The sequence below is a fragment of the Alternaria conjuncta genome, assembly GCF_024043145.1.
Source record: "Alternaria conjuncta strain BMP 0040 chromosome Unknown scaffold_11, whole genome shotgun sequence".
NCBI classification, from domain to species: domain Eukaryota; kingdom Fungi; phylum Ascomycota; class Dothideomycetes; order Pleosporales; family Pleosporaceae; genus Alternaria; species Alternaria conjuncta.
Genome location: NW_026250100.1, coordinates 762,269 through 788,967, shown reverse-complemented (window position 1 = coordinate 788,967; position 26,699 = coordinate 762,269). Strand labels below are relative to the sequence as shown.

Below are 26,699 nucleotides of genomic sequence, written 5' to 3'. Positions count from 1 at the left end.
TATGCAGGCTCAGCAACATCGCTCACAGCCGCATGACACGGTACTTCACAGAGCCCCGGAAAGCCAGGCACCACGGGGCCGTCCATGTCCTCGACCGGAATCTGCGCCAGTACTCAACTCATCACTTGCGTCCGTACCATCACCATCATCGAGGCGCCCATACTCAACATATGCACGTAGTCACAACTCTAATAAGAGTATCTCGCACACCTTAGCACCTGAATCTCACCACCCACACCCATACTAACATGTGCACATAGTCATAACTCTAACAGCATACCGACAACTCTATTCCCTATACCTCCGCCTTCGTCCCTCGTAGCGCCCCCACAGACCCCAAGATCAAACCCCAAATCCAGACCCCCATAACAAACCCGCCATCATCGCAATCCCAACCGTAGACGCCAAAGTCCATCGAGGGACTAGAACTAACCCACGTGCTCAACACCCGCAATAGTATGGCAATCTCCCGTCGCATTCGTCTCTCCCATTAGAACCGCACTTCGGTGCATACTCCGCCTGTTCAGCACGCTCCGCGACTCTTCCCACACCCGTGCGCCTCCGCAAGGCTTGCATCCAAGACCCAGACCCAGCCGCCAAAGCCTTCAGCATTGAGCCTCAACCGCACCGTCTCTGCCAGAGCAGTCTAATGATTAGATTAGCCGCAGATTTCCATGAATCAAGGTTCAGAAGAGGGTACAATTGTAGCGCCGAGAGTAACGCCGCTGGGGCGACTATCGAGTCAAGCGTTTTGGCGTCGTTGATGGTATCGAACTCTAAATTGCCACGGCCACGTGCGACGGAAAGGGCTAGGGGAAGTATGTTTGATGCGAGACCGGCTACCCGCGCAATGAAAGATGCGTGGTGTGGAATGGTAGTGGGAGGGAGGCGGTGGGCGGCCATGTGGAAGCCACGCCGGTTAGGGTAGTGTGTGAGCTATCGTGGGTGGGTGTGCGTGTGGAGGGGTAAGAGGGTAGAGGTGGCGTGTTTATCACATGCCGAGGGAGGATGTTTGGGGGACATATTTGAGTTACGTGTGAGGGTGAGGGAAGGCTTGTGAAGACGGGATGGCAGCGTAGTAGAACGATGGAGTTTGTTGTGTTGAGGGTATGCTCGTGGAGCGTCCGCTGGATACATACGCGATGCTAGAAAAAACCGTAAAAAGGATATCATTGTTGCAATTCAAGGTGTTATGGGCGCTTGAAATGATTCATGGAATTGAACAGTTGTCTAGTGCGTCAACGACCTAAGTTGCAGTTCAAGAGTCCTTCACGGCTCGTATGAATATCTAGACATACCGGGGGTTCATAACTCATCCTTGTCTTCGTGCGTGGTCACCTTTGTTCGTGCTTGTTCGATAAGTCCCTTGCGTACTATGCTCGTAAGGACTTCGTACGCGACCTGCGCCGCTGCCATTCCTGTCGTTTCTGCTGCGCCGTCATACGCAGGACTGACTTCCACAATATCCGCACCGATGACATTCATGCCCTCAATACCTCTCAATATGCGGATGAGCTCACGCGTAGTCCAGCCACCTGGTTCAGGTGTGCCCGTGCCTGGTGCGAGTCCAGGATCAATCACGTCGATGTCGATGCTGAGGTAGACGGGCATTTCTGTTCCCACACGATTCATGATCGAGGTAATGACGCCCTTTACTCCGATTTCATCGATGTCGTCTGTTGCGATGCGAATCCAGCCTTGCTGTGAGTCGTCGGTGTAGTCCTCTGGCTCGTCGCCTGACAGTCTCGTCCTCAGTCCCGCGTGTACACTCGAGTCGTTTGCGATCAGACCCTCAGTGGCTGCAATCCAAAACATGCTGCCATGATTGAAGAACGACTGTGTAGAAGGATCTTCTTGGTCGATCCAAGCGGACGGGTACTTCGCAGGATGCCAGGTATCCAAGTGGGCGTCAAAGTGTACCACGGCAATCGGCTGCCCATATACATCCTTCAACGCCCTCAGAGCTGGAAGTGCAATGCTGTGATCTCCACCAAGAGTCAGCAGCTTTGGCTTCTTGAGATACTGCACCCCGCTCTCCGTGCTCTTTTCCGTCGCAGGTCTTTTTCCCAGCTCGAGAAAAGCCTCGCTCATCTGTTTCAGCGCCAACGTGTTATCGAAGGGCGTGATTGGTATGTCTCCACAGTCTACGATCTTCGCCCATGACGTGTACGGGTTGAGGTTGGCTCGGGGGTTGAAGCCACGGAAGGAGGTCTGTCGGCTTGAGCCGGCGCGGATTGCACGAGGTCCGAATCGAGCACCGGGTCGGTAGGAGACGGCAGTGTCGAAAGGTGCTCCGAGGATGGCGATGTCGTAGGTCGTCTCTGGGTGTGTCAAGCAGCGCGTATGCGGTAGGTGGGCGAAGGTTGAGATGCCAGAGAAACCCCACTATGCACTTGTCAGCTAATACTCGGATGCTGCTGGAATGATACTCACGTCTGTACCCCACTTCCGCTCCAATTCATCTAGTCGGTCTTGAGAGAAGGCTTGTTGGTCTTCGACATGATGCGTTGCATGAGAAGAGACGCAAGCCGCACTTGCGACAACAGCTACCCAATTCCACCGCATGATGCCCGTATCGTCAGATTGCAAGAGTTGCAATGATAAAGCCTCGAGCTGAAGTACATGTGGGCGGCGTGTAGGGCGGAGGATTATGTAAATCGCGTCTTATCGTGTGTCGATGTCATTCCGATCCCGCCCTCCGGCATTGCGGGGCGTCCCAGAAAGGCAGGTCCATCCTGGCGTACGCGGGGAGAACGAGAGTAAGTCGGCACTGTATTCGGGATTCGGTGGAGAAACCATATCGATGGATGGCACGAAGTTGACGAGACAAGAGATGAGATGGAACACGAGTGGTGACGTAGTGGGCTTATCCCGTGAGAACGCGTCGTGCGCTAAGCCTGGATCCGCGACGCGCGACCTCAGGGTGCTCGAGCTCAACCACGATTATAGCTTTCTCGATTGACATATTGCGCATCATTCTCGAGTCGTAGTCACTACATCCACGAAGCAATCAAAAGTTCTGCGCAAGATTCAGCGCCATGCCTGAGGTCAGGACGCGTCCAGTTCGCACGCGCATGAAAGTTGCTGATATCACGTAGATCGCGGAAGTTGCGCGCATTGTCGGTTTCTTGAAGAAACATGCCGTTGGCAAGACGATCAAAAACGTCATGGCACAGGAGGATAATGTTCGTCTTTCCCTTCTTTCTAATGAAACGTCGACTCACCATACCCAGATCGTCTTTGGAAAGGTCGGAACGTCTGCATCCGCCTTCCAAGAGGCCTTGACCGGAAAAAAGATAGTAGATGCACGACAGCAGGGCAAATACTTCTGGCTGGTCATGGACTCGCCGCCACATCCTCTGATGCACTTTGGAATGGCAGGCTGGATGGTTCGTAACTTCGTACGGACTGTATGTGAGACATGTGCTGACTTTGTGTACCTGATTCAGAAATTCAGCAATGATGATTCAGCACATTATCGTCCGGCGAAACCTGAAGAGGCAGAATGGCCACCCAAGTACTGGAAATTTATCCTGCAGTTGAAAGACTCCAAGAACGAGGTCGCCTTGGTAGACGCAAGACGGCTTGCTCGTGTGAGATTGGTAGACGCTGCTGCCGAAGACATGAGGAAGACCACACCACTGAAAGAGAACGGACCAGATCCTGTAATCGACAAGGATATTCTGACCGTGGACTGGCTCGGTAAGAAGCTGCGGAGCAAGAAGGTGCCTGTGAAAGCATTGCTCCTTGACCAAGCAAACGTGTCTGGCATAGGGAACTGGGTCGGTGACGAGGTCATGTACCAGGCTCGTCTACATCCCGAGCAGTACAGCAACACCTTTAGCGATGAGCAGATCAAGCGACTGCACGATGCCATCATGTATGTCTGCGACACCGCCGTGGAAGCCAACGGAGATTCGGACGCCTTCCCCAAAGATTGGTTGATGAAACACCGTTGGGGCAAGGGCAAGAAGGAAGCCCAGCAACTCCCCACCGGCGAAAAGATTACGTTCCTCAAGGTCGGTGGGCGAACTTCAGCCATTGTACCGAGTGTCCAGAAGAAGACGGCAGCTGTTGCTGGTGATGTGTCGGAGGGCGCAGACGAGGACGATGCAGAGGAAGATGCGAAACCTAAAAAGGGCGGCAAAAAGAAGGCCAAGGCTGTTAAGAAGCAGGAAGAGGAAGAAGACGTAGAGGACGCGAAACCTAAGAAGGGTAGCAAGAGGAAGGCTCAGGCTGTCAAAGAAGAGGAAGAAGATGTCGATGAAGCTGAAGAGGAGGCACCAGTCAAGCCAAAGCGAGGACGTAAGAATGCGAAGGATGTCAAGGCGGAGGTCAAAGAGGAGGACGTGGATGCTACGGAGGAGAAGCTCCCAGTAAGAGCAAAACGTGGCAGCAAGAAGGCGAAAGTAGACGTAAAGGAAGCCGAGGACGAAGAGGTTGTTGAAGCTGAAGAGACGCAGCCGGTCAAGAAACGCAAGACTACTGCAAATGGTACCGCAAAGCTGAAGAAGGCTACAACTACCAAGGAAGAAGTCAAAGGTGATGATACGACTGCAAAGAGGCGATCAGGGCGCCTGTCGAAGTAAAGTGCTGTTGGAGAGTATGTACAAGTAGAAAGCTTTTTGCTGGCGTGTGTATAAATATTGTGTATTCTCATAGTCGACTCAACTGACTGGAGATACTTGTCCAAACACAAGTCTAAGGCAAGATGTTTAACGATATCATGAGGCGGGGTGTAAGCGCACGTGCATGACGAGGTGGGCGCTGTGGTCATAGCACTGGAACATCTGAAATTCAAGCTCCCCACACACACGTAGTAGTGCCACATTGAGACTACCAGCCACCATTCCCGCGGCTGCTTGTTCCACACCCATTGTCGCGATGATACACTGCATCGACTAAATCATCTCCCATCCCCCCTAATTCCCCACGGTCCCGTCGCACGTGCGTCGACTTGTCAATTCCGATCGCAGCTTGTTCGCACCGGAACCTCGTTGACGCTCCGCGCCGGCCATACACACGACCGCCACGATGCCGCAACAACTGCCCAGCAAGGAAGCGACGCTCTTCCGCTCGCTCATCAAATTCTACGAGGGCAAGCTGTACAAGAAGGGTAGGCGCCAATTGCACGTGGACGACGACGGGCACAACCGCTGACCCCGCCAGGCCTCAAAGCTGCCGAGCAGATCTTGAAGAAATACCCCACCCATGGCGACACCCAGGCCATGAAGGCCCTGATCCTCAACTCCCAGGGCCAGGGCGATGACGCCTTCGCTCTCTGCAAAGAAGCCCTCCGCAACGACATGAAGTCGCACGTCTGCTGGCACGTCTACGGCCTGCTGTGGCGATCGGTCAAGAACTACCCCGAGGCAATCAAGTCGTACAAGATGGCCCTGCGCATAGAACCGGCCTCGCTCAACATCCTCCGCGACCTCGCCCTCCTCCAATGCCAAGTCCGCGACTACGATGGATATATTGAGAGCCGGCGGAAGATGATGCAGGAGCGCCCACAACTGCGCCAGAACTGGACGGCTTTGGCAGTCGCTTACCATCTGTCAGGCAACTACGCCGAGGCCGAAAACATCCTCAAGACGTACGAAGAGACGCTCAAACAACCCCCCGCCAAGTCGGACCTCGAGCACTCGGAAGCGACCCTCTACAAGAACATGATAATATACGAGTCGGGCGACGTGGAACGTGCGCTGAACCACTTGGAAGACGTGGTGCGCGTCAGCCTGGATCGCACCGCTGCGTTGGAACTCAAGGCGAAATACCTTCTCGAGTTGGGACGGAAAGAGGAGGCTGAGAAGGCCTACAGGATTCTTTTGAGCAGGAACAGCGAGTACCGCGCATACTTCGACGGCTTGGAGAAGGCCCTTGGCCTGGACCGGTCCAACGACGCCGATATCGAGAAGCTAAACGAGCTGTACCAGTCTTTCGCCGACAAGAATCAGCGCAACGATGCTGCGAGGCGGATACCGTTGGACTTCCTCCAGGGCGAGGCTTTCAAGACGCAGGCGGATGTCTATCTCCGGGGCAAGCTGAACAAGGGCGTACCCTCTACCTTCCCCAACATCAAGTCGCTTTACCGCGACGAGGAAAAGAAGGCCGTCATCGAGGAGCTGGTCCTTGGCTATGCTTCCAGCAAACCGACGAGCGACGAGAGCAACGGCGACAACTCCGACCGTTTCGACGAGGCTGTGCTATACTTCCTGGCCCAGCATTACAACTACGTCCAGAGTCGCGACCTGGAGAAGGCCATGGAGTACATAGACAAGCTGCTCGAGAAGGACCCGAAATCGGTCGATTACAACCAGACAAAGGCTCGCATCTACAAGCACATGGGCGACGTACAAAAGGCCGCGGAAATCCTCGACCAAGCACGAGAGCTGGAAAAGGGCGATCGATACATCAACACCAAGTGCGCCAAATACCAATTGCGGAACAACGAGAACGAAACCGCGCTCAACACTATGAGTAAATTCACTCGCAACGAGACTGTGGGCGGACCTCTTGGTGATCTTCACGATATGCAGTGCATGTGGTATCTGCTGGAAGACGGCGAGGCATACTTGCGACAAGAGAAGCTCGGTCTGGCTCTCAAGCGCTTCACCGCCATCGCAGACATCTTCGATGTGTGGCATGAGGACCAGTTCGACTTCCACAGCTTCTCATTACGGAAGGGCCAGATCCGTGCTTACATCGACATGGTCAGATGGGAAGACCACCTCCGCGATCATCCTTTCTTCACTAGGGCAGCCACTCAGGCAGTCGAGCTATACGTACGGCTAGCGGACAACCCAAAGCTCTCGAGCTCGGACGAGCTTGATCTGGAAAACCTGGATCCTACCGAGCGCAAGAAAGCACAAAAGAAGGCTAAGAAAGAGAGGGAGATGGCCGAGAAGGCCGAGGCCGAGCGCAAAGCTGCTGCTGCCGCAAAGGCGACTGCCAAGGCCGATGACGGCGAGACAAAGAAGGAAGACCAAGATCCAAATGGCGAGAAGCTGCTTCAGACAAAGCAGCCTCTTGAGGACGCACTGCGATTTTTGCAGCCTATGCTCGAGCTAGCGCCCAAGAACATTGGAGCTCAGAACGTAGGTTTCGAGGTCTACCTCCGACGAAGTAAGTCGCTCAACTGCACATCCCATGCGATATGTATGCTAACAGTCATCCAGACAAGTATCTGCTCGCCCTGAAGTGTCTGCAGTCTGCACGGGAGATCGACCCAGAGAACCCCAAGCTGCACGAGCAGAGCGTTCGCTTCCGTCAAGCTAGTAAGTTACATCCAGAATGCCTCGTCACGCTCATCGCTAAGTTAGCAGTCTCCAAACCCGCTGAGCCCCTCTCATCTCAGGCCTCGGAGGTCATCAAGAAGTCCTTCACCACACCACCTGCCGATGCCGACCTCAAAGCCTACAACGATGACTTCCTGAAGAAGCACTCGCAGAGCGCATCCCATCTGCAGTCCGGATACAACGTCCGGTATATCCTCGACAACAGCTCGAAATCCCAGAACGAGCAAGACCTACAGAAGACTTTGGAATTGTCGAGCATTACGATAGAAGAAGCTCAAGCCGGACTCGCGCTACTCAATCAATGGAAGAGCGAACAGAAGGTCAAGGACGACTACAGGGCGAAGGCCGCAGGTCGTTGGAGCTCTGCCACTGTATTCAAGAACTAAGAATTTCTCTTGGTTCGCACGGAACGCTTTTGAGTTGAACGACAGTATACGTGGCTATGAGTTTATGTACTACATCTAGTCCCAGCTTAGGTAGATGACGCGCAGCATATGCATTTGCACGGTGTCTGAAGCGCTACAACAAAAGCAATGAATAGAATCAGTAAACAGATATACATCATGAGCGGGCTTCAGATACAGACACCAGACGGCGATCAACAGGACACCAGGAATTGCGTCACACGCAGGAGCTTCCGGAAAGTAGTTGTTTCCGAATGTTCCATCAGCCAATCACAGGCCCCGCAGTACGAAAACTGCCCTTCGTGGCTAGCGTCAGGTCCCTGTGGGGAAGCGTCACAGCCGCACCTTACGAAACAATCGGTCTTGCTTTCGATGTCACCTGCACGCTTCAACAGCGTTCTGTGTATCGTGTCAGTAATTCTGCTGCCGTATCTGCGACCTCAACGTGTCGTGGACCCATCTCAAGCTTCGGCGACTTACTGAGAAGGCGCATCTTATTTTACCTCTTTACGCCACCGTATACACCGTATCGGGATCCGGTTCCATTGTCGGAAGGCATGGCTACGAGACGATCACACAACAAGACGAGGCTGGGATGCAAGGAGTGTAAGCGAAGACGTATTAAGGTGAGTCGTTCGTATGAGTTTCTTATTGGTTCTTCATGCATACGGGGTTGGTTATGCCCGTTCTGGTGCATCTCGATCACGTTACTTATCCAGCGCCACTGGGTAGCCGAGGACGTCTATCTGAGAGTTATTTTAATGGGCATCAATTTCAAGTGATGCCATGACCAGCAGAACGTCTTCTTGGGTTGTGGTAACACAGGACCAAAGAGGTTCCAATACCCTCGCCTACTAAGGATGCCACGGAATCACTGCAAACGAGATCTATTGCCAAATGTTTGGTCTTAGATGATGCTAATTTGAAGTTTAGTGCGACTGCAAGCACCCGTCGTGTGCAAACTGCGACAAGAAAGGCGACACATGCAGCTTTCTCATGCTGGCTCCTTCGTCACGCCTCTCGACAACTTCGACATCACCGACATCAACACAACAGCACATAATATCACCATCACCGATACCAAGCACACCAGAAACTCAGAATACACCGTCATATTCGCCCACCAACCTCATCGCATTTAGTAATGAGATAGCCCTCGCAACGCAGATGCCACGCCGAACTGAGATCTTTCTCGACGACATACCACTAGACTTCTCTACAAGCTTAATCGTGTCGCCTTCTCAAGGGGAGTATCAAGGAGGCTACTTCCCCGAGCTCACCATACCGCCTTACCTCCGCTTGGACGATGCCTGGAAAAACATCCGAGAGCTACTTCCGCCATCACTACAAGAAGTCCTATGTCACTACGAGTTTACAACATCTCTCTCACTCGCGAACGATGACCCCGCAAAAGCAGCCTGGCAAACCTATGTTCCTGAGATGGCGCAGAACCACGACTTCCTGACGAATTGCGTACTTTCCGTCGCCTCATTACATCTCGGTCGACTCTACGACCGCAAAGAGGACAAGAGGCGGATGAACGCGTTAGCAGCGGCGCGTATGAATAAAGCTCTAGTGCGATATAGAACAGAGCTTCAAAACATAACGCAAGAGAACGCAGCAGCACTCTTTGCGAGTTCGACATTTACAGCTGTCTATCTCTTCCGCACCTCCGCGATAGACATCGAGAACCTCATAGCTTCGATACCACCAGACACCACCATTCCACCACCAGACATAGCCGACAAAATGCTATCCTGCGCCCTCCGTACAATCTGGGGCCTCCGCGGTCCCCTCACCGTCCTGCTCTCAGGCTGGAACTGGGTAGTAGGAAGTGATCTCCATCCCGTCACAGCCCGAGAATGGTGGCCGCGAACCACCACGCCCGCGACCCCGCGAGCCCTTAACGAAGACGCCCGTCTCGCCGCCATAGAAAACTTATGGACGAACGACAGCGAAACAGACCTAGACCCACAACACCGCGAATACCTCTCAGAAGCCCTCCTCTACCTCCGCCAAAGCTTCAATCTCATAAGCCAACTCACGCTACCTGAACGCTACCCACCCATGACCGCAGTCCCCTACTCCATCGACGACACAACCATCTCCACGCTCAAAGACCGCGGCGCAATCTTCGTCTGGGCGACGCGCATACCCCGCGACTTCCTCACCTTGGTCGAAGCCAAAAACGCACATGCGCTCGTTGTCCTAGCGCACTATGCCGTGTTGCCTGGTAGAGTGCGGAATGTGTGGTGGCTTGAGGGGCTGGGCGCGGATATCGTGACGGCGGTTGCGATGGTACTGGGACGGGAGAAGTGGGGGTTGATTGAGTGGCCTGCGAGGGTTGTGGGATTGGAGCTTGAGAGGGGGGTTATGGGCGAGAGGAGGAAGGGGAGGGAGGAAGGGGGGTCGTGGGAGATGTGTATGGATGTTATATAGGTTGATGGGTTGACGGTGATGGACTTGGGTGTGAGCATGAGGCATCTGTATATCATCTCGGAGCGGCATCATAGTTGGGTGGCGTGAAGCTTGATGGAGCATTTCATCTGTATATCATTGCCTTAGACAATCGTTAAGATACGGTTCCCACGTCTCTCGAGACGGCGAGACGAGCCATGTTGAGTATCAAACAGAAACAGAGTGAGCACATATAACGAACACGCCACGTAGGTGTTTTCATGTCAAGCTATTGCAGTATCAGCTGCTGTATCTGAGTGAACATACGAACATGAACACTATCTACCCCATCAAAGCCTGTGTCACAACGAAGAATATCCAGCGGAGAAAGACAATGGCGACACGCAAACATATGCCTCCCTCTCCCCCTCCCATCAAAAGCCCATATACCGCAAACCGAACAAGACCCGAGTAACACGTTACACGAACTCCATCTTCGAAACGAGATATTATGCAACACCGCCCCAGCATCCATTCCTTCTAGATTGCAACACGCCTTATTTTCATTTCAATACAGGGACATTCATCTTTCTCTCTCTACTGTCAACATGTGGCGTACATCCCCCACCCGCCCAAGGCACGGCGTAAACCCACCACCAACTTCCCACTTCGCGTTCGAGAAACACGCCAGCAAGTTCGTCTCAACGTGACTACTGCACGAAACATACGCCCCTGGGCCCAACACTCCGGCCAGCCAGGCATATGTACGTACGTACATATGCAAAACCCACGCTGCAAGTTCTCGTGGCGCAACAAACCGCGTCGAATCGAATCGAATCACCTAACCTCGCCGTCCACGCGCTTCAGCCCCAAGAGCCAGGAGCCGGGGGCCAGGGCAATGTGTACATACATGTACGTGAGAACCTCGCCGTCCACACCATACCATCCATGTACCCGCAACGCAGCTCCGACCAATCGCGCCAACTCCCGCTCTCGTATCCAAAATGCAGGTGCAGTGGGCGAAACGAAGACCGTGTATGCGGCCAGGAAAGAGAAGCGGGCAAGTGTCAAGCCCCCAACTCACGCGGACGGACTTGATCGTGTGGGCAGGCTGAGAAGCCAGATGCGCGATCGAGATCGCGGGTGAGGAAGGCGCCACGAATGCACAGCAGGTTTTGAGGTTCACGAAGGGAAGAAGGCAGATGGGATCTAGATGCGAGGACGCGAGTTGGTGGGAGGTGTGGTGGGTGAATGAGGCGCTGGGGGTGTATGTCAGGTGGATTGATACCATTAGCGACTTATCACGTTTGTGCTATGTTGAGTTATGTCATGGGCCAGATCCACGCCCACGCTGTGCATCTCGCGTTCGTTGGAATATACGACGACGACGTGGGCGTGGGGCGTGTGCATGGCGAAATCTCCTCATGCTACCTTCCCTCCTTCCTTTCTTCCTTGAGACGAGACGAGACGAAACGGAGGAGTTCCATCACGCCACGCCACGCAGCTCGAAAGCAGGTTGGCGAGGACGGCTAAAGTGACAGACGGCGACGTTATTCGCTGAAAGATCCCGGTCGGCGGCCCGGCGTCGTAACGTTGACCGGTAGATCTGTGGCACAGCTTCCCATCCACGCATATGCATCTCGGCTGCATCATTGATTCGCTGCCTGTCGCACACGTCGCGGATACAATTGGAAGGGCAGAATCGGGCGTTAGGCCATGAGGGGTATATTATGCGGTCGCTAAAGGGTATACAGATTGTTGGATATTGGAAATGTGTGTTGATGTGCGGCAAATGCCGTCGGACGCGCACCAACCTTCTAGAAATGCGAAGACGAGAGCAGTGGAACGAGGGGTTGCGGATGCATCACGCTCCGAAACCTAGGCCATGGACAGTCTCATCGTCTCCAAGTGCAAGCCGCACTTCGTCTTCACCAACGCCAAGCCGGACACGGCCTACTCGCTCGCCATGTCGGGCCTCTACGCCTATAATGCCTGCTTCTGCGAGCTCGGTGGCTGCGAGTGCGAGGCCGAGTGCTCTTGCTGCCTTGTTGTTCGTTTCCTTCAAGCCAAGATTAGTAGCAACGTCTCTATGCTTCGACGGCGTAGAAGGCTGCATTGCTGCGCCGTTCATCATTTCGCTTCTGTCGTCCTTCTCAGGGGCGAGAATGTAATCGTGCACAGGCAGTAACTGACTCATGAGCCCCAACCGTTTGGCTTCATCGACAACGTCTCCAAGGATCGCTTCGCCAATGCCCGACCTGCGGATCCTTGCCAAGAGGGCCGCAAGGAACACCTTGGACGCCAACGGTAGAGCCCGCAGCGCCTGTTGCAGGGGGCTACTCGTAGCCTCGTTGATTGCCTGTTTGATCGTCGCCATAGTAACTATACCTTTCCGCCCCGCCCGATCTTTGGACCGATGATCCGGATCTCCGGTACCTTTATTTGACCGAGAGTCTTGGAGCTGCTTTGCTTTGTTACCCCGACCGGTCCTACTCGGAGTACCTGGCTGCGCCTCATCGTCCCGGTCCTGCGATATCGTTTCCGCTTCGGCGATTTCCACGGCTCGTCTGCAGATGTCTAACGCGCGTCGCGCATCACCGCTGACAGCTGCTACCTTGCGTGCAGCAAACTGAACGGCGTCAGGGTGCACAATATTGCCAGGTACACCTTCGAGCCGGGACTGGATAATTTGCATCAGTTGGTCATGTGTATAGCCTGGGAAAGTGATGCGCGTTAAGCCTAGAAGATGTGTGTTAGCCTCTCGCCAGGAAAATAACGGGCGTACCCGGCGATACAAGTCGCACCGATAACATCAAATTGATACGCAGATCGTTGGGAGACTTCGTCGTCTCCCTCTGATATTGTAGCATATTGAGGAGGGATCGAAACGCCAAACGCGTGGGGCGCGTTCCTGAAGGATCGCTATGCTAGCTGGGACATACCTAGGCGACTGCTGATCTTATTGCTCAACGTTCTCTCTGGCAGATCCATAGTGTTCGCTACAGCGAGGACAATTAACCTGCTGTGCCGCAGGCCAGGCCAGTTGAAGAAGTTGTACATGACAGACTGGTTCTTGGTGACGAGCTGGTCGAGCTCGTCCATGAGGACCACGCAGGGAACCCTGCGCGGGCTGGGAGTGGAGAATTCGCGTTCCAGTAGCTCGAGTGCATGTGACGGACTCACTCGGTCGCCGCGCAGTGCCTGCCAGAGCAGCGAGTATGATTGGTGGGGATCCGTGACCTTCATGCCATTGATCTCAACAAATATGAAATCATCCAACTCTTCGGCTTGGACTGAGGCTTGCAGTTGGGCGACGACCTCTCGCACAGTTGCCGTTTTGCCTGTGCCAGGTGTGCCCGAGATGTAGATGCATGAGCCCGAGCCGTCCGTAATGGCCGCGTCCAAATGACTATACACGGTGGAGAACTCTTCCTCACGACAAGGGAGTGCGGCAGGTACCGAGGAAACATGGAGTTGATTCCGCGCGATCTGGAATGGTGAGTTTAGGGCCGAAGGGTCAAGTACACGCGTGCCAAGCGGTGTGAACTCCAATTGCTTCTTGATGACTATCCTCTTGTGCGTTGGAGTAAGGAATTTGCGCGCAGCCGGGCTTTTCCTAGTCGATGTGGGGGTGGTCGCTTCATTAATTTTCCGGCGCTTCCGTGGAGTCTTTGGCAAGTCATCATCGTCCGAGTCAGGGATCACGAACTGGTCCAAGTCGGGCTGCTGATGTTTCTTAGGACGACCGGCAGTTCTCCTAGTGGCCTTTGTCTGAGCCTCCACAAGATCGACCAGCGATCGGATGTCCTTGGCATCGCTGTATACGTCCTCCCACTTGAATTCTGGTGTATATGTGGTCGTGCGCGTGTTGCAGCCTCTCCGGCACACGAAGACCTTGCCATGGTCTTTGGAGGTCTTCTTGACGCCTGCCGGATACAACTCCTGGAAACGTTCCAACGAGTATACCTTGGCAGTGCCGTTGATCGAGGCTAGCGGGTTGTCGTCGAATGCGGCAGATATGTAGAGTTCGTTCTATTGAATGTCAGAGGTATAATTTCGCAAAAGGCCGAGGGACTTACGGGAAGAAAATCGGAACGCTTTTTGCTCTGGTTGCGAATTTCCTTCTCAGAGGAGAACCAGAGGAACTTGGCCATCTTCTCGTCCTCGTCCGGGTCCTCGTGGAAGTCGCAGATGATGCCGACCCATGCCTGGTTGCCCTCTGCCTTGAGCAGCACGGCATCTCCCACTTTGCACTTGAAGCTGCCCATGCGCGCACCGACTATGCGCTTTGCTAGCGGTGTGGGCGCAGCCTTTCTCTTTCTTGGCGAGGCAGTCTGCTCAGGCTGCGCATCGTCGATGCCATTGTTGTCGTAGATCCATTCCCAGGGGTGGTCTTCGTAGCCAAGCTCGTCGTCGGAGTCTTCGCGGAATACTGCGCCGCCCGCGAGATACTGTCGCGCCTTGTCTACACGGGAGCGCTTGATGGGAGCCATGAAAGGGGGTGGTTGTGGTCGCAATTGGGTTTTTGTCGCTGACGTTGGCCACGCGGGAGTGGAAGGCACGACGCGTCGCGACAGGCTTGGCGGAGCGCGCGCGGAAAGAGCTATGATCTCACCGCTCGGGTCACTTTCTTCGCGCAGTCACGACATGCGACGCATCACCACTGCACACTTCACGCTCATGTCGAATTAATCGCACCATCTCACAGTCGTTTGCACGTCAAAATATGGTAGAGTGGATAAGGATATTCATTGCTGTATGATCCAACCACAGGCTCGCACTGGCACTGGGGCTACGTATCATGGCGAGCTTCGTCCCAGTCATAATAGAACAGTCTCTGTGAAGAGATGGGAAACGCCAAACTCCAAATCTCCGTGGTCAAGCGAGGGACCTTTGCTAACACGACCAATCGCTGAAATGCAAAACAAGAAAACTATAAACACAGAAGAAAGAGACTGCGTCTCGAGAGAAGAGAAATCAAGGCCCGCGCACCACCGCCGCCTGCTCACATGGAGTAGAGAAGCGGCAGCGGAGGTGTGCGGGGCATGGAGTTGGGCGTCGTCGGGTAGTCGAAAGACAGTGTCTTCTACCGGCGGCTGTCAGCGGTGGCTCGTCGAGGCAGCGGCGGCGAGTGCAAGAGTTGGACGTTCATGCGTAGTAGGGCTGGCGAGTGGGGAGCCTTACTGAGTCTGCGTACGAATGTGGTGGTTGAATCTCGTTTCCGCAAATGGCCGCGTAGCCGACGCCGAAGGGGCTCATCTCTTCGTCGCCGTAGTACTCGTTCTTCATGCTGGGCACCAGGCTAGGCAGGCCAGTGGAGTAGGCGGACGAGTGGGGTGGCGGCAGGTAGGTGTAGCTTGGCATCTCCGGTGTGAGGGTGGTCGGTATTGTGTGGTAGGGCGAAGTGGAGTACGGCATCGAGTAGGCGACTGCATCTGGCGCTGGGTAGGCCGACGAATACGACGCTACGGAGAAGGGAGGTGGGCTGGTGGAAAGCTGGCGCGTGTACTGATGCGAGAACATGCCCCGATCCTCGGCAGGCGGGGTGGTGTACGAGGATTCCGAAGACGACGGAGAGGGAAACTCCTGGCGCGGGGATCGCTGTGGTGGCTGCAGCTCGGCAGGCTTCTGCTCAGGTGAAGCTGAGCTCGAGGCAGCACGACGCTCCTGCAACCGGATTAGTATGGCGTTCCGAGCAGTACGAGGGTTGGTAGCACAAGAACTTACAAGGTCTTCGAGCCTCTTCTTGAGCTTCTTGCGGTAGTTGCGCTGGGCAATGCGGTTCTGTATCCGCCTGCGCTCAGCAAGATCGGAGATCTTGGTCCAGTCCTCGTTGGGGTTTGCCGACGCAGAGAAGGCTGAGGAGGTGCCCGAGTATCTGGTGGTAGTGGGCGCCGGTTGGGCATATGGGTAGGCAGCGTGTCGGTGCATGGTGATGTTGGATGTGGGGAGCATTTGCAGGTGAAGGAATGAGGAGGTTGTTATCAGTGGGATGAGAGAGGCTCAGTCTGGCAGTCGGGGATGACAGTATATTTATCTCGCCGTCCATGTTGCGTCCGCAGTCGTTCTTGTGGAGCACAGACTGGCTAGTGTTGGTCCCCAGCTTCAGGCCTCTCGCATGCACCCTGGGCTACGCGATGGCCGCTTGAGCATTTCTCAATTTGGTACGATTTGGAGCAACCCTGGCCGGTGTACTTTGACCGACTGCGGTCTTGTAAATTTAGTATGGGCGCTAGCGCAGCATGGCAGCGGGCCAGTGAGGGACGGGCAGACAGGCAGCTGAGGGCACGGAAGCGTCGGGCGCGAGTGTATTGAAACCAAAGCTCCCTAGCGGAGAGCGGTGTCGTCGTCCCATGTCGTCGCGGCGGTTCCCTGTCGCGTCCCCACCAACCCTGCTACCCTGGCTGCTGGCGCAGTGCACATCACAGACAGCCCTATGACCCTGGGGCCTGTCGCTGTCGCGGTCGGGGCGTCACTGAACCTCGCGGCGCCGGGTCTGTCATTATCTCCGTCCCTGCGTGCGGCGTGCGTATGCCCTCCCGCATGCGTCGACGTGTTGCGAGCAAGACTATCACCACGCCTCGGCTCTCGTCCGAGCCTGCGAGCTGCGAGCTGCGAGGGTGAATGGGGCGTCCAGCCTCCACAGCGCCGCCCGTCCTCTCCAATGCGCCCGCACATGGGGGCCAAAAGCCGACGAACGCAAACGTCTTGCTGAAGGTCTGCTGCGTGGGTAAATTGCGCCTTGACCGGCTCACACCAGATCATCACACTCGTCCAGCCCCCGCCGCCATTGGCTGCTGCCCGCGGCCTCGTCGTGCATGCGCAACCTCTCGACGGCATGCCACACCGCGACACCTCGACGTCGCCGTTCACTAGCCTTCCGACCCCTCCGACTGCTGTCCTGCTGCTCCCGACCTCAACTCCGTCCCTCCGCCGCTGCGCGTGGGAATCAGGAAGCCTGCTGGATGGAGACCATATCCTGCATCCAGCTACCGCCGATGCATTTAGCTGCTTTGTCACGCCGTGCCTAAGTAAAGTACGCTGCCGCAACAGCGCCACCACTCAAAGAGCCCCAAAGGCCCCTTCAAACGAGCGTCGCATTCCACCAGCCCTACGCACTGTCCCATGTTCTTCCGCAGCCGCATCAGCACCTTACTGCAGTGTCGGTGAGTTCTGAGCCAGAAGGCGCATAGCGGCAGTCAGCCCAAAGCTTAGCCATGCCATGTTTCCACCAACGACACTGGAGAAGCCAATCATCATGGGAAATGTGCATCTAGAAACACTGCCAGACACGCCCTGAACCCATTTGCTGTTGGCAGATTGCTCTGCTAGTGTCTTGTTGCCGTTGTTACAACGGCACGCCCTACGCCTGGCGGTCGAGCCTTGTCGGCTTCACGCCTTCTGTAGCTGCGCCTTCACTGAGCCGCCTATGTGACACGTCCCAGAATATCTTCGATCAGGTAAGGTACAGTTTCAAGACCGCCTCTTCTTGCCTATCGCCCTGATGTCGTTCCTGAAATTTTGACAAACGTTTGGTACTACCTCCTGCTTCTACTCGACATCTGCGGCCACTCTCTCATCAACCACTGCTATATATGGCCTGGGCGAGCCTACTGCAGAGTTTATCTCGTCGAATTGTGCGTGGCGGCTGTAAAGAAACCACCGGTCGTTTCAAAGCTTGGTGGCGCGCTAGCTGCTCAGATCTAAAGGTACACCGTCCCGTTGGTCCTAGAGCCTGCAGTTGGTAAATAGCGACTATCCTCAGCTTGCACTGGAATTAGTCCGCATACGCGATATGGTTGGTGTTATCACTGGTACTACCATTGCATGAAGCATCGAGGTTGCGGGGGCCGATTAACGGGGATAGGAGGGGCGAACCGTGTGTACGTTGGTGATCTAGGACTGAGACACACACGCGTTGGCACGCTCGCGCTACCCATCAAAGAGGGAAAAGGGCAGATCGCTATGCCACGTGTGTCGAGACCTCGACCTCAGCTATCGACTATCGCAACTCAGCTGCTCTCCAGGGCTATTCGCTTTGATGTCGGGTTCCCATATGAGTGGGGCCTCAAGTCTGTCTAGACGTCCGTGGAGCTCTTCGCCTCAGACATCGCAGCTCATGTCCCCTCGCTTGAGAGACATTCCCTACTTCACTGTCTGTATTCAACTACAACGCTCAATTAACAGCGTCCAGATAATGGCAAGGGGTATGCTTGTCGACAATGCCACACCAACTGTAACAGTGTAACGTGGCGTGGGAGACAATTGCATTGTCCATTCTGCTCTCTCATTGGAGATGTCTCAACGAGCTAGATGATACCTTGCCGACTTTGCGGCGCAAGTTGGTGGGATATGCAGACGGTACCTTTTACCCCGACCCCGCGTCAGCAAGTCAAACCCAGAACGCAGGCTAACGGGGCCGTTGGCTGCTGCAGTTGTCCACCTACGGCAACACCTGGGCTGAACAAGCCTCTGCGGCAGGAATCAGAGTCCCACGGCCGTGGCACCAGGAGACTCTTCTTTCCTATAGGCCCTTCTTGATGTCCATCAATGTCCCGACGACTCTTATTCTTTGACCCGTTGATTCATGTAGGAAATACGCATGGCCAAGAGGAAGGCTATGAGCAGCTGAGGCGTTGTATTGCGGTATCAGGCATAGTGGCTCGTCTGCTTCGGAATGTCTCCTTGCCCAGCATGGCTGTGTTACGCCTGGTTGGCGGAGATCAACGAAGACGAATCAGTGTTTCGCAGTCCAGCAAGCGTCAAAGAAGCTAGCCAGGTGTGCATTACGCGACATCTTCTTTCGACTCCATCTACCGAGTTGGCCTGTCGCTGTAGCGTAGAGTCAAATGTTTCACACCGTTTGGAGCACTGCCAGGTTGCGGTGACAGAGAGCTCACCGCAGAGATGCTGCCAACACCCAAATTGCGCGGTGCATCGCCAAGTTCGTGATCGGTCCGTGGTGGCTGAAGAGTATATACCCTATGCGGATGCTGAAGTCGTGTAAAAGCGACACAGAAGGTGAGGTTGTTCCGACGGTGAGTCTGTAAGGCGGGAGGACCCATATGTTTCCCAGAGCGGCTAGCGGCAGCTGGGGGTCCCTGCCACCGGTTCTCGTCGCGTCCTCTGAGTGGCTGGACGAGTAGCAGCACGAATCAACTTCCCCTCCAGGGCACTGGGCGACCGTTCCTTCGGGCGTTCCGTGCAAATCTCACCGCTGTACGCGATACATGCTGGGGAGAGGGACGCCGCGAGAGGTCATGTGATCTCGTCCAGCCCTTATCACCGGGTTTACTATCAACATGCTTTGGATCCTTGGTACATTACCGTCATCGGCCGGATGTATGCCCAAGAGGGGCATCGAGTTAGTCGTGCTACGGCGACCGCGAGATCGCCTACATGAGCACAATATCCCATACCAAAACACACTAACCAGTCAATCGCAGTACACGCGTATTGTTCTACTCTTCCACCTTCGCATCGTCTAGCAACGCTGTTCGAGAGGCAGCCGCCGTGCTAATGCCGTTCCTTCCATATTTATCTTCAAAAACAACTGCGACTTTGGAAGCGACTATCGCGCTAATTCATCGCCAGAGGGGCACGGCCTATATTTAGCGGCCGCTGTGCCAAGTCGAGCCAGCTTTCTGATGACAGTAACTCTACCACCCTCCTTCGCAGCCCTACAGCCCTACGACGCACACAAGTCAGCACCCGAAACACCATCATTGGTCCAGCAACGATGCGACACAGGTACCCCTCCTCGTGTCCCCACTGTCATTCATTTGGTCGTGCGCTGTAGCACCCGAGCGAAGACCTGTGATAACTGCCGCTCATATACTACACCGAAACTTAGTGAGGGGTTTTCTGTATACATCCGTGTATGGGACCACCTCGTACAGTATTAAGCTCACCGGTTGCAGGGCGTAACCGATAGCAGGGAACGACCAGTGTGGTGGGAAAGCCTGCCGCCGCTCTTTCCACATGTCGCTGAATTCACTGAACATCATTTCCAAATATCCCCACGGACAAGAACACGGATACCGCATTTGTCGCGTATTGCGTTGAATCGAGCGTGTTCGCTTAGAGGGTTCATGTATACCCAAGCGCCCGTTATTATCCAGCGCCCCTTCACCGATGACGATTGGTCGCCTTGCACACGGACGGTGTCGCCAGCGCGGTGCCTCCGCATGGGGCGTCAGACCTCGTGGCAGACTGGCAATAGAAGGTCTCGGCCTTTGCGCTTTTGTAAAGCAACGTGTGCAATCACAAGCCGCGCTCGCTTCCGTCATCATGCAGCTCAAGGCAGACAGATTTCCCACGCCCAGAGAGTGGAGGGTCGCTATCAGCCGCAGCATGCAGTCTCAGGTTGGTGGTCGAAACGAACAGTCATTTGGAGACTAGTGTCATCTCGACTCTCTTCGACTCATTTTTACAACAGTAGCGCTTCCAGCGCCAGAAAGCTGCGAAGCGACGCTTGATGGCGTTCCTGTGCCAAGAAGGAGACTTGCCTTTCCTGACCGTTCAGCCGTTCTCGCGGGAACGGTAAGATCCCTGAAAGAATCCTTCGACGTCCCTGTTCAGGCCCGTATTGCGAGTCGATCTTCGAAGCGCTCGGGCGTAACTGCTGTGCCGCAGGCAAAATCAAACCAAATATCAACAGCAAGATTAGCACAATGCGCACGACTCGTTATATTTCTGGCTCGAACGCACATGTTACATTATTCAGCTCACAATTCTTGGAAGAGCGACTTCTTCACTACGTGCATCTCCTGAGCAAATGCAAGATCGAACATGCCGACGAATTACACTCCTCGCTGTGAGGTGGCTTGCGTCTGCGGTGGAAATATTTCCGTTTCGAGCGAGTATGCCGTGGTGTAGACTTGTCCATAAGCCGTCCTATCATGACCACACGGACATCCGCTTCTCGAACGGCCTGCAAGTACACCATCATCGGACTTTGGCAATGCTGCAACAGACCCAACCCAGAGGCCTCTCTAGAAAACCGAGTCAGACACGCAAACTATCGAACGATGGGTTCTCCACTGGACAGGTCCAGAATGCTGATTCATGTATGATATGCACAAATGCATCAAGATCGTCTTGAATGACTCCTCTTTCGAAGGAGCGACCTAGGCATCATCGCACATCAGAATGCGCGGACTCGGAGTTGCAACGCGAAGCCGACTCGAAAGTGCCGTGCCGCTCGACGTGCTTCAAACAGGTAAATGGCGCGACAGGATGCAATTGGACGCCACTCAAAGCCTATAAGTAACACAGCGATTTCGTAAGTACCTGACTTCATTACTCAGCCCGTGCTGCATCGGAGGTGGTTGCTGCTTGCTTCTGCAGTACTTCTGGAACGCGCATGGTGGGGACAGTGATAGGGCTGAGGGGGACAGCTGACTGAACGAGGCTGTATTTGACGCGTGAATACAAAGCAGTCAGCCGTGAAAATGGTGATAGAAAGGTCGCTCAGCGTCGCTGCTGCATACACATTAGGCACGAAGCACACCCTCTCTCTTCGCGACAAACATCATGGGGTTGTTGCCTGTTTGCAACGCCTTCCATCACACGGCGAACTTCCAATGCACATGCGGTGCGCAAGCACATGTACCGTGTGAGTCTTTCCCACGCATCACACACGCGAACGCCAGGCTAGGTCACCGCTGCCACGTTAAGTCCGCATCGCGATCGGTCAGTATTTTGACCTCCGCCTTCGTCCGTTGAAGCATCGCGATATTGATTTGGGTGTCAAAGGGCGCGCAGCCGTACAACCCTGCACCGTCGATCTTCTGCGCAACAACCTGTTATTCACGACATGCAGGGTGACTGCAAAGAATGCGGGTATTCGAAAAGCGCAAACGCACACAAGGATAGTTTCCATTCTGTTTCCTTGCATCAACTACTGCTTCTAGCAAGTCAGCGAGTACGCCTACGCCGTCGGACACTAGAACCTCGCCGATCTCTGAATAATCATCATCCCACCACCTACCCCGCGGTGCCCCAGACGGGATCATACAGCCCCGAACCATTGGATCATCCGGTGCTCGTCACTCGCTTGAGCCATAAACAGACTCGCCCTTCCATGAATTGATATTCCATCCTCCATTAGTAGTCCTTCAATCAAGCCAATCTTTCAGCTACCGGTCAGGCTGCCTGCCGATGCAACCCTACCTACGCGTCTGCGGCGTAACCATATCGATATGAGCCAACTGAAATAACTTTGAGAGCGCAGCCAACTAGACTGCTCGCACGCAGCGAGTTTACTTCGCAAGCGTGAGGAGCAGCAGGGCGAGAGATGTGACGCAAGTAGGTCTCAAGCAATCCTACGTGCGACAGCAACTTGCCTGATGCGGAAGCATGTTGCGAAGCCTGCGCCTCGTGGGATTCAGCCTCTAGTGGGGCTGCGCGACTCTGCCAGTGACGCATTCCACATACCATGGATAACTCGAATTTGAAATGATACAAAAGTCTCCACATGCACTACAACTGCACATCTGGGAGTAGTTCAAGAAGCATGCGGATCACTCGGTACGCAAACCGCGCCACGACGCCTCACGACAGCTTCAACGGAGCGCAATTCGCTGCTCGGCATACCGGATGCGATCTAGTCATCCCACGATAACAAGCGCAGAGCGGGCTCTCGGTGACCGGTTTTTCGTCACGTGCAGAGCGCGAGATGCCACGGCACGGAGTCAACTCCGGCGCGGCTGTGTGGAAAGCACCATGAGAGGCTGGTGTGAAACGGACAGTGGCACAAGCATCCTTCACGGGTTCAACCGTGTCTCGTCTGTTGCTCTCGTCTGCAATGCTATTCCGGGACCCATACCAGCAGGCAGCCATTCGGCAAGGCCACCAGCTACGCCTGAGCCTTTTTGCATACGATAATTACAAGCGCAGAGTTTGTGTCGCCCCGTCACGCTCTGCGACACGTATCGTTGTTCGCAGAACATACCTTCAGGTTGGCCGTTGAAACGTCCGCGCCACTTAGTCGCGTACAGGGCAGGCGTCGCACTGTCTCGCATACCATACTCGGGTTCGTGCACCGCCCACGAGGATCGTTACGAAAGGTATGCCTCCCTCGACCTTTGTCAGCAAGCGCATGGCTCGCTTGACGTGACTGTTCCGCAGAAACTGTCTAATGCCAGAGCTTTGACACCTGGGCAGGATGTTTTAGCGCCGGTAACTATCGCAAGCCGCTAAGCACTTTGTCCATCCTTTGGGCGGTCCCCAACGGTCGTTCTGTCGGTAATAACGCCCTTCTAACTCCACCGCCGTTGATCTTGGATTCGAGCGATTAAGTTTGATTTGCGAATCGAATATCGTACAACGCTCCGTAGCGTTGACACAGACCCCGATGCCGAAGAATTCCAAGGACCATCGACAAGACAGCCCCAACTAGTACCTGTCGATTCAGCCTTGCGTTCAATTCGCAACTAGTTGCCCAGCGGATTTCACATGTAAACGAACCAACGAATAACGTTCCATTAGCGGCAAAGAGGCGAGTACGAAGCCGCCTAAACGCTTTCAGGATAATGCAGAGAAGAAGGATTGACCGCAACGCTTTCCTAAAGGGGTAAAGTTTCAAAATTCCCGTGCGAGCCCGAAGCAAAGGGTCTCGGCGATTTGTGACACCTCTCGCACTTCGCTGCTGCCCGGAGGACGGGTTGAGACGGTCTTTTACATCCGAGCACGAGACGATTCCTCCGTCACACTGTATTTGCAGCGGAAGTATAGGGTTCCAGGAGCATGATCCTTCCTGTGAAGGGGCCATGCATGGAGAGGATTTGCAATCAAATCAAATCACGTCATATCTTGCTCACGTTACTGTCCTGGTGAACAGTTGTATCTGATACCCCGGATTTCCCACGTTGTATATGTCAGCACCCAATTCTCCAGGGTCAACTCCACCGGCGGTTGCTCGCGCAAGGGCTTACTGATCTGACAACCGTTCGCGCGCTGTAGGGCTGAAGGAGAATTTACCCTCCACGCGGGGTGTAAGAAGTAGGCGTCTGACATGTATTCCACACCGTCTTCGTCGCATTCATCCTCATGCTGCTACACCGTCATCTCGAAAGCAGAAAGACGACGCGTCGCATCGCGTCATGAGCGCCCTCTCCTCGCCCGTCCGGTGCGGCGGCGGAAGCTTCGGAAACCCGTGCCCACGATGCCATCCTTGTCCAGACCTTCAGATTGACAAAGAGCGCACGCGGCCAAACCCCCTGCCCCAGCTTCCGCGAACCCCCTATAGCACAACAAACCTGACGACGATATGTCGTGAGTCGGCCCAATGTAAAAACCCGTATCCCGCCTTCGTACTAATCCGTACAGTATTGCGAAGCGGAACAAAGAAATCCGTGTTACCAGTATTCCCGTTTTCTGGTAAATGAGGTGTATCCGTCCAGCGATGCGCCCAGCCCGATGAAAGCGAAAATCCATGTGCCGTTGAGCCCTGCAGCGTCCGGCATTTTCCATTCGACAGGTATTCGTGCGCATCACTTCCACGATCATGTTGGTGAGTCGAGTCAGGGACTTGAAGGTGAGGGAGAGCCGAGCCAGACCACCTGGGCAGGACAGAACCAGATCCTAGCCACGGTCACCCATGCATCGCGACATTCGCCCCGAATACACAGTTCTCGCACCGATTAAACCACCACCAAAGCACCAACTGCCAACGTAGTCCTGCGCACACCGTTCAGAAAGTCCGGCAGATGATTGTTGGTCCTTTTCCCTTTTTTCCACACCGGACGCGTAACAGGTTGAGTACCGAGCGCTGGTGGGCGGCTATGTCGATCACACGCCCAGTGCATGCCACCTGTTTACTAAGTTTCTGGTCTGCCCTATCTAAGATGGGAATAGAACCGTTGGGCTGAATTTAACGATGATTACGATTCAACCTCAGATTTGGTTTCGATGACAGCGGGCGATTGTAGGGCTGAAAATGAGGGACTCGAGCATGGCGATCGATACAGTATTGCGCGCCCCCCTTCGTGTGGGGGCTGGGCTGCGAAAGGGGGTGGGGAGCAAGCGAACCGACCAACTGGAGAGTTTCTGGGGGAGATTTGTGGTGTTTTTGGCTGGATTCGGAGACTTTTCCTTACTGTTGGTAAATTGGCAGGTGCGTGGCGGTTAGGGAAGTTGGGTGCTAGCTTGACGACACCGTCTGTATGCGGTTGTCGCGTGAAGATCTGTGTGTATTATAGTTTTGTTGGAGGTGAGTTGGGGTAAAGTGTCGCATTGTTGTTTTGGGTCAAAGGGGAATGGTGCGCTTTAACGGCGATTGAAGGTTTGATCGAATCCGGGTTGACGTTTTCGCTTGTCGGCTCGCTTCAGTTGTCCCCTTCGTCTACCCTGGGACGACTGATCACGATCGCGTCTTGCTGAATCATGCTTCACTTATTCTAACGTTGTTCGTGGATGGAGCGCATGGTCTGCTTGTTCCAAAGTATGGTTTGAAGGGTAATTACGATGCGTTGGTCGAGTGCGACTCGTGGATTCAATGCGCCAGAGCTACCCAACGCCCAACGTCGCCTTACAGTTTGACAGCAAACTATCGAAGGTTACAACCTAGATTTCCGCTCCGGTAAATCTACCGACAGTCTAATGCTTCTATCTCTTCTCTGACAGGAGGTCCATCATGTAGGCCAAGGTAATTCCTGGCTGCCCACTTGCTTGTTTCGTGTTGGCTATCAAGCTGGACAGCCAAAGGCTATACATCAATGCTTGTGTATGTTAAGGCATCCCGGGAACCACAACAAGTGGCGCATTTAGGTCTCAGAGACACGTAGAACACAATCAGCACCAGGAGGACCCCTCTACGTAGCCCCATTCCCCAACCAAACTCACTTTCCATCTCAACAGCACAACAAGCCATCTTCACGGTCCAAGCATACACCTAATCAATTCCCTAAATCTTCCGTTCTATCTGATATAATGAAGCGAGCCAACTGTCGCATACCAGACCATAAACCAAATCTCCGGACTCGACCCTCTTCTCGGGACTCACGCAACAATGCACGCAAGTTCAACCCCATGCCACCTGATTGGCTCGATCACCTACCCTTTTAACCAACACATTAGCCATCGTTCCTTTCCACGTGTGTCACCCGCAACGTGGAACATGACGAATGTCGTGGGCGGAAAGATCATGGTATGTGGACCCTTACGCCCCAGCGTCTATGCAGCCACAATGGGGCTAGCTGCGCCTTGGACGTAGCGTACAGCCCTGAAGGTGTTTTTGAGATCAGCGTAATGAGCCCCATGGTGCAGCCATGGAGTGAATGTAGAATGCAGGCGATGCATGTCGAGAGGGCGACGATGATTGATGCCCGGTGGGGTCTTTTGTCGTTCAAAAGTGGATCGAAGATATGTAGTGACCGATCAACGCACTTACGTGGATGATGGCCAACTGGGATGGGGTCGCCTGTACTTGAGAACTTGGATTTCCTTGGTGGCCTGAATTAGTCACCAGTACCCCTCACACAAGGAAGAGGTTGAGTAGGTCTGCATCCAACACCGAGATGAAAACATGCAAAGTAGATAACTGAGCGTCAATGTAGGCCCTAGGAAGCGTTGAATTCACGATGTAGCACTCAATCAG

General features: G+C 54.4%; 6 protein-coding genes across 6 annotated transcripts; 3 read left to right on the top strand and 3 right to left on the bottom strand.

Moving 5' to 3' along the window:
* Positions 1-1,305: 1,305 nt before the first annotated feature.
* On the bottom strand, positions 1,306-2,565 carry J4E85_007805 (uncharacterized protein; the record flags this gene model as incomplete). The annotated part of the gene is made up of 2 exons (XM_051472035.1): positions 1,306-2,385; positions 2,434-2,565. The coding sequence occupies 2 exons, from the start codon at positions 2,563-2,565 to the stop codon at positions 1,306-1,308; spliced, it is 1,212 nt and encodes a 403-aa protein (XP_051324232.1).
* Positions 2,566-3,038: 473 nt separating this feature from the next.
* J4E85_007804 (uncharacterized protein) lies at positions 3,039-4,589 on the top strand (the record flags this gene model as incomplete). The annotated part of the gene is made up of 3 exons (XM_051472034.1): positions 3,039-3,047; positions 3,099-3,185; positions 3,234-4,589. The coding sequence occupies 3 exons, from the start codon at positions 3,039-3,041 to the stop codon at positions 4,587-4,589; spliced, it is 1,452 nt and encodes a 483-aa protein (XP_051324231.1).
* Positions 4,590-5,034: 445 nt separating this feature from the next.
* On the top strand, positions 5,035-7,684 carry J4E85_007803 (uncharacterized protein; the record flags this gene model as incomplete). The annotated part of the gene is made up of 4 exons (XM_051472033.1): positions 5,035-5,116; positions 5,170-7,125; positions 7,179-7,277; positions 7,326-7,684. The coding sequence occupies 4 exons, from the start codon at positions 5,035-5,037 to the stop codon at positions 7,682-7,684; spliced, it is 2,496 nt and encodes an 831-aa protein (XP_051324230.1).
* A 1,185-nt stretch (positions 7,685-8,869) lies between these two features.
* J4E85_007802 (uncharacterized protein) lies at positions 8,870-10,141 on the top strand (the record flags this gene model as incomplete). Its single annotated transcript, XM_051472032.1, has 1 exon — positions 8,870-10,141. One exon carries the CDS (start codon positions 8,870-8,872, stop codon positions 10,139-10,141), a length of 1,272 nt encoding a protein of 423 aa, XP_051324229.1.
* Positions 10,142-11,963: 1,822 nt separating this feature from the next.
* J4E85_007801 (uncharacterized protein) lies at positions 11,964-14,592 on the bottom strand (the record flags this gene model as incomplete). Its single annotated transcript, XM_051472031.1, has 3 exons — positions 11,964-12,838; positions 13,042-14,131; positions 14,179-14,592. 3 exons carry the CDS (start codon positions 14,590-14,592, stop codon positions 11,964-11,966), a joined length of 2,379 nt encoding a protein of 792 aa, XP_051324228.1.
* Positions 14,593-15,247: 655 nt separating this feature from the next.
* On the bottom strand, positions 15,248-16,030 carry J4E85_007800 (uncharacterized protein; the record flags this gene model as incomplete). Its single annotated transcript, XM_051472030.1, has 2 exons — positions 15,248-15,766; positions 15,827-16,030. The coding sequence occupies 2 exons, from the start codon at positions 16,028-16,030 to the stop codon at positions 15,248-15,250; spliced, it is 723 nt and encodes a 240-aa protein (XP_051324227.1).
* Positions 16,031-26,699: the final 10,669 nt, after the last annotated feature.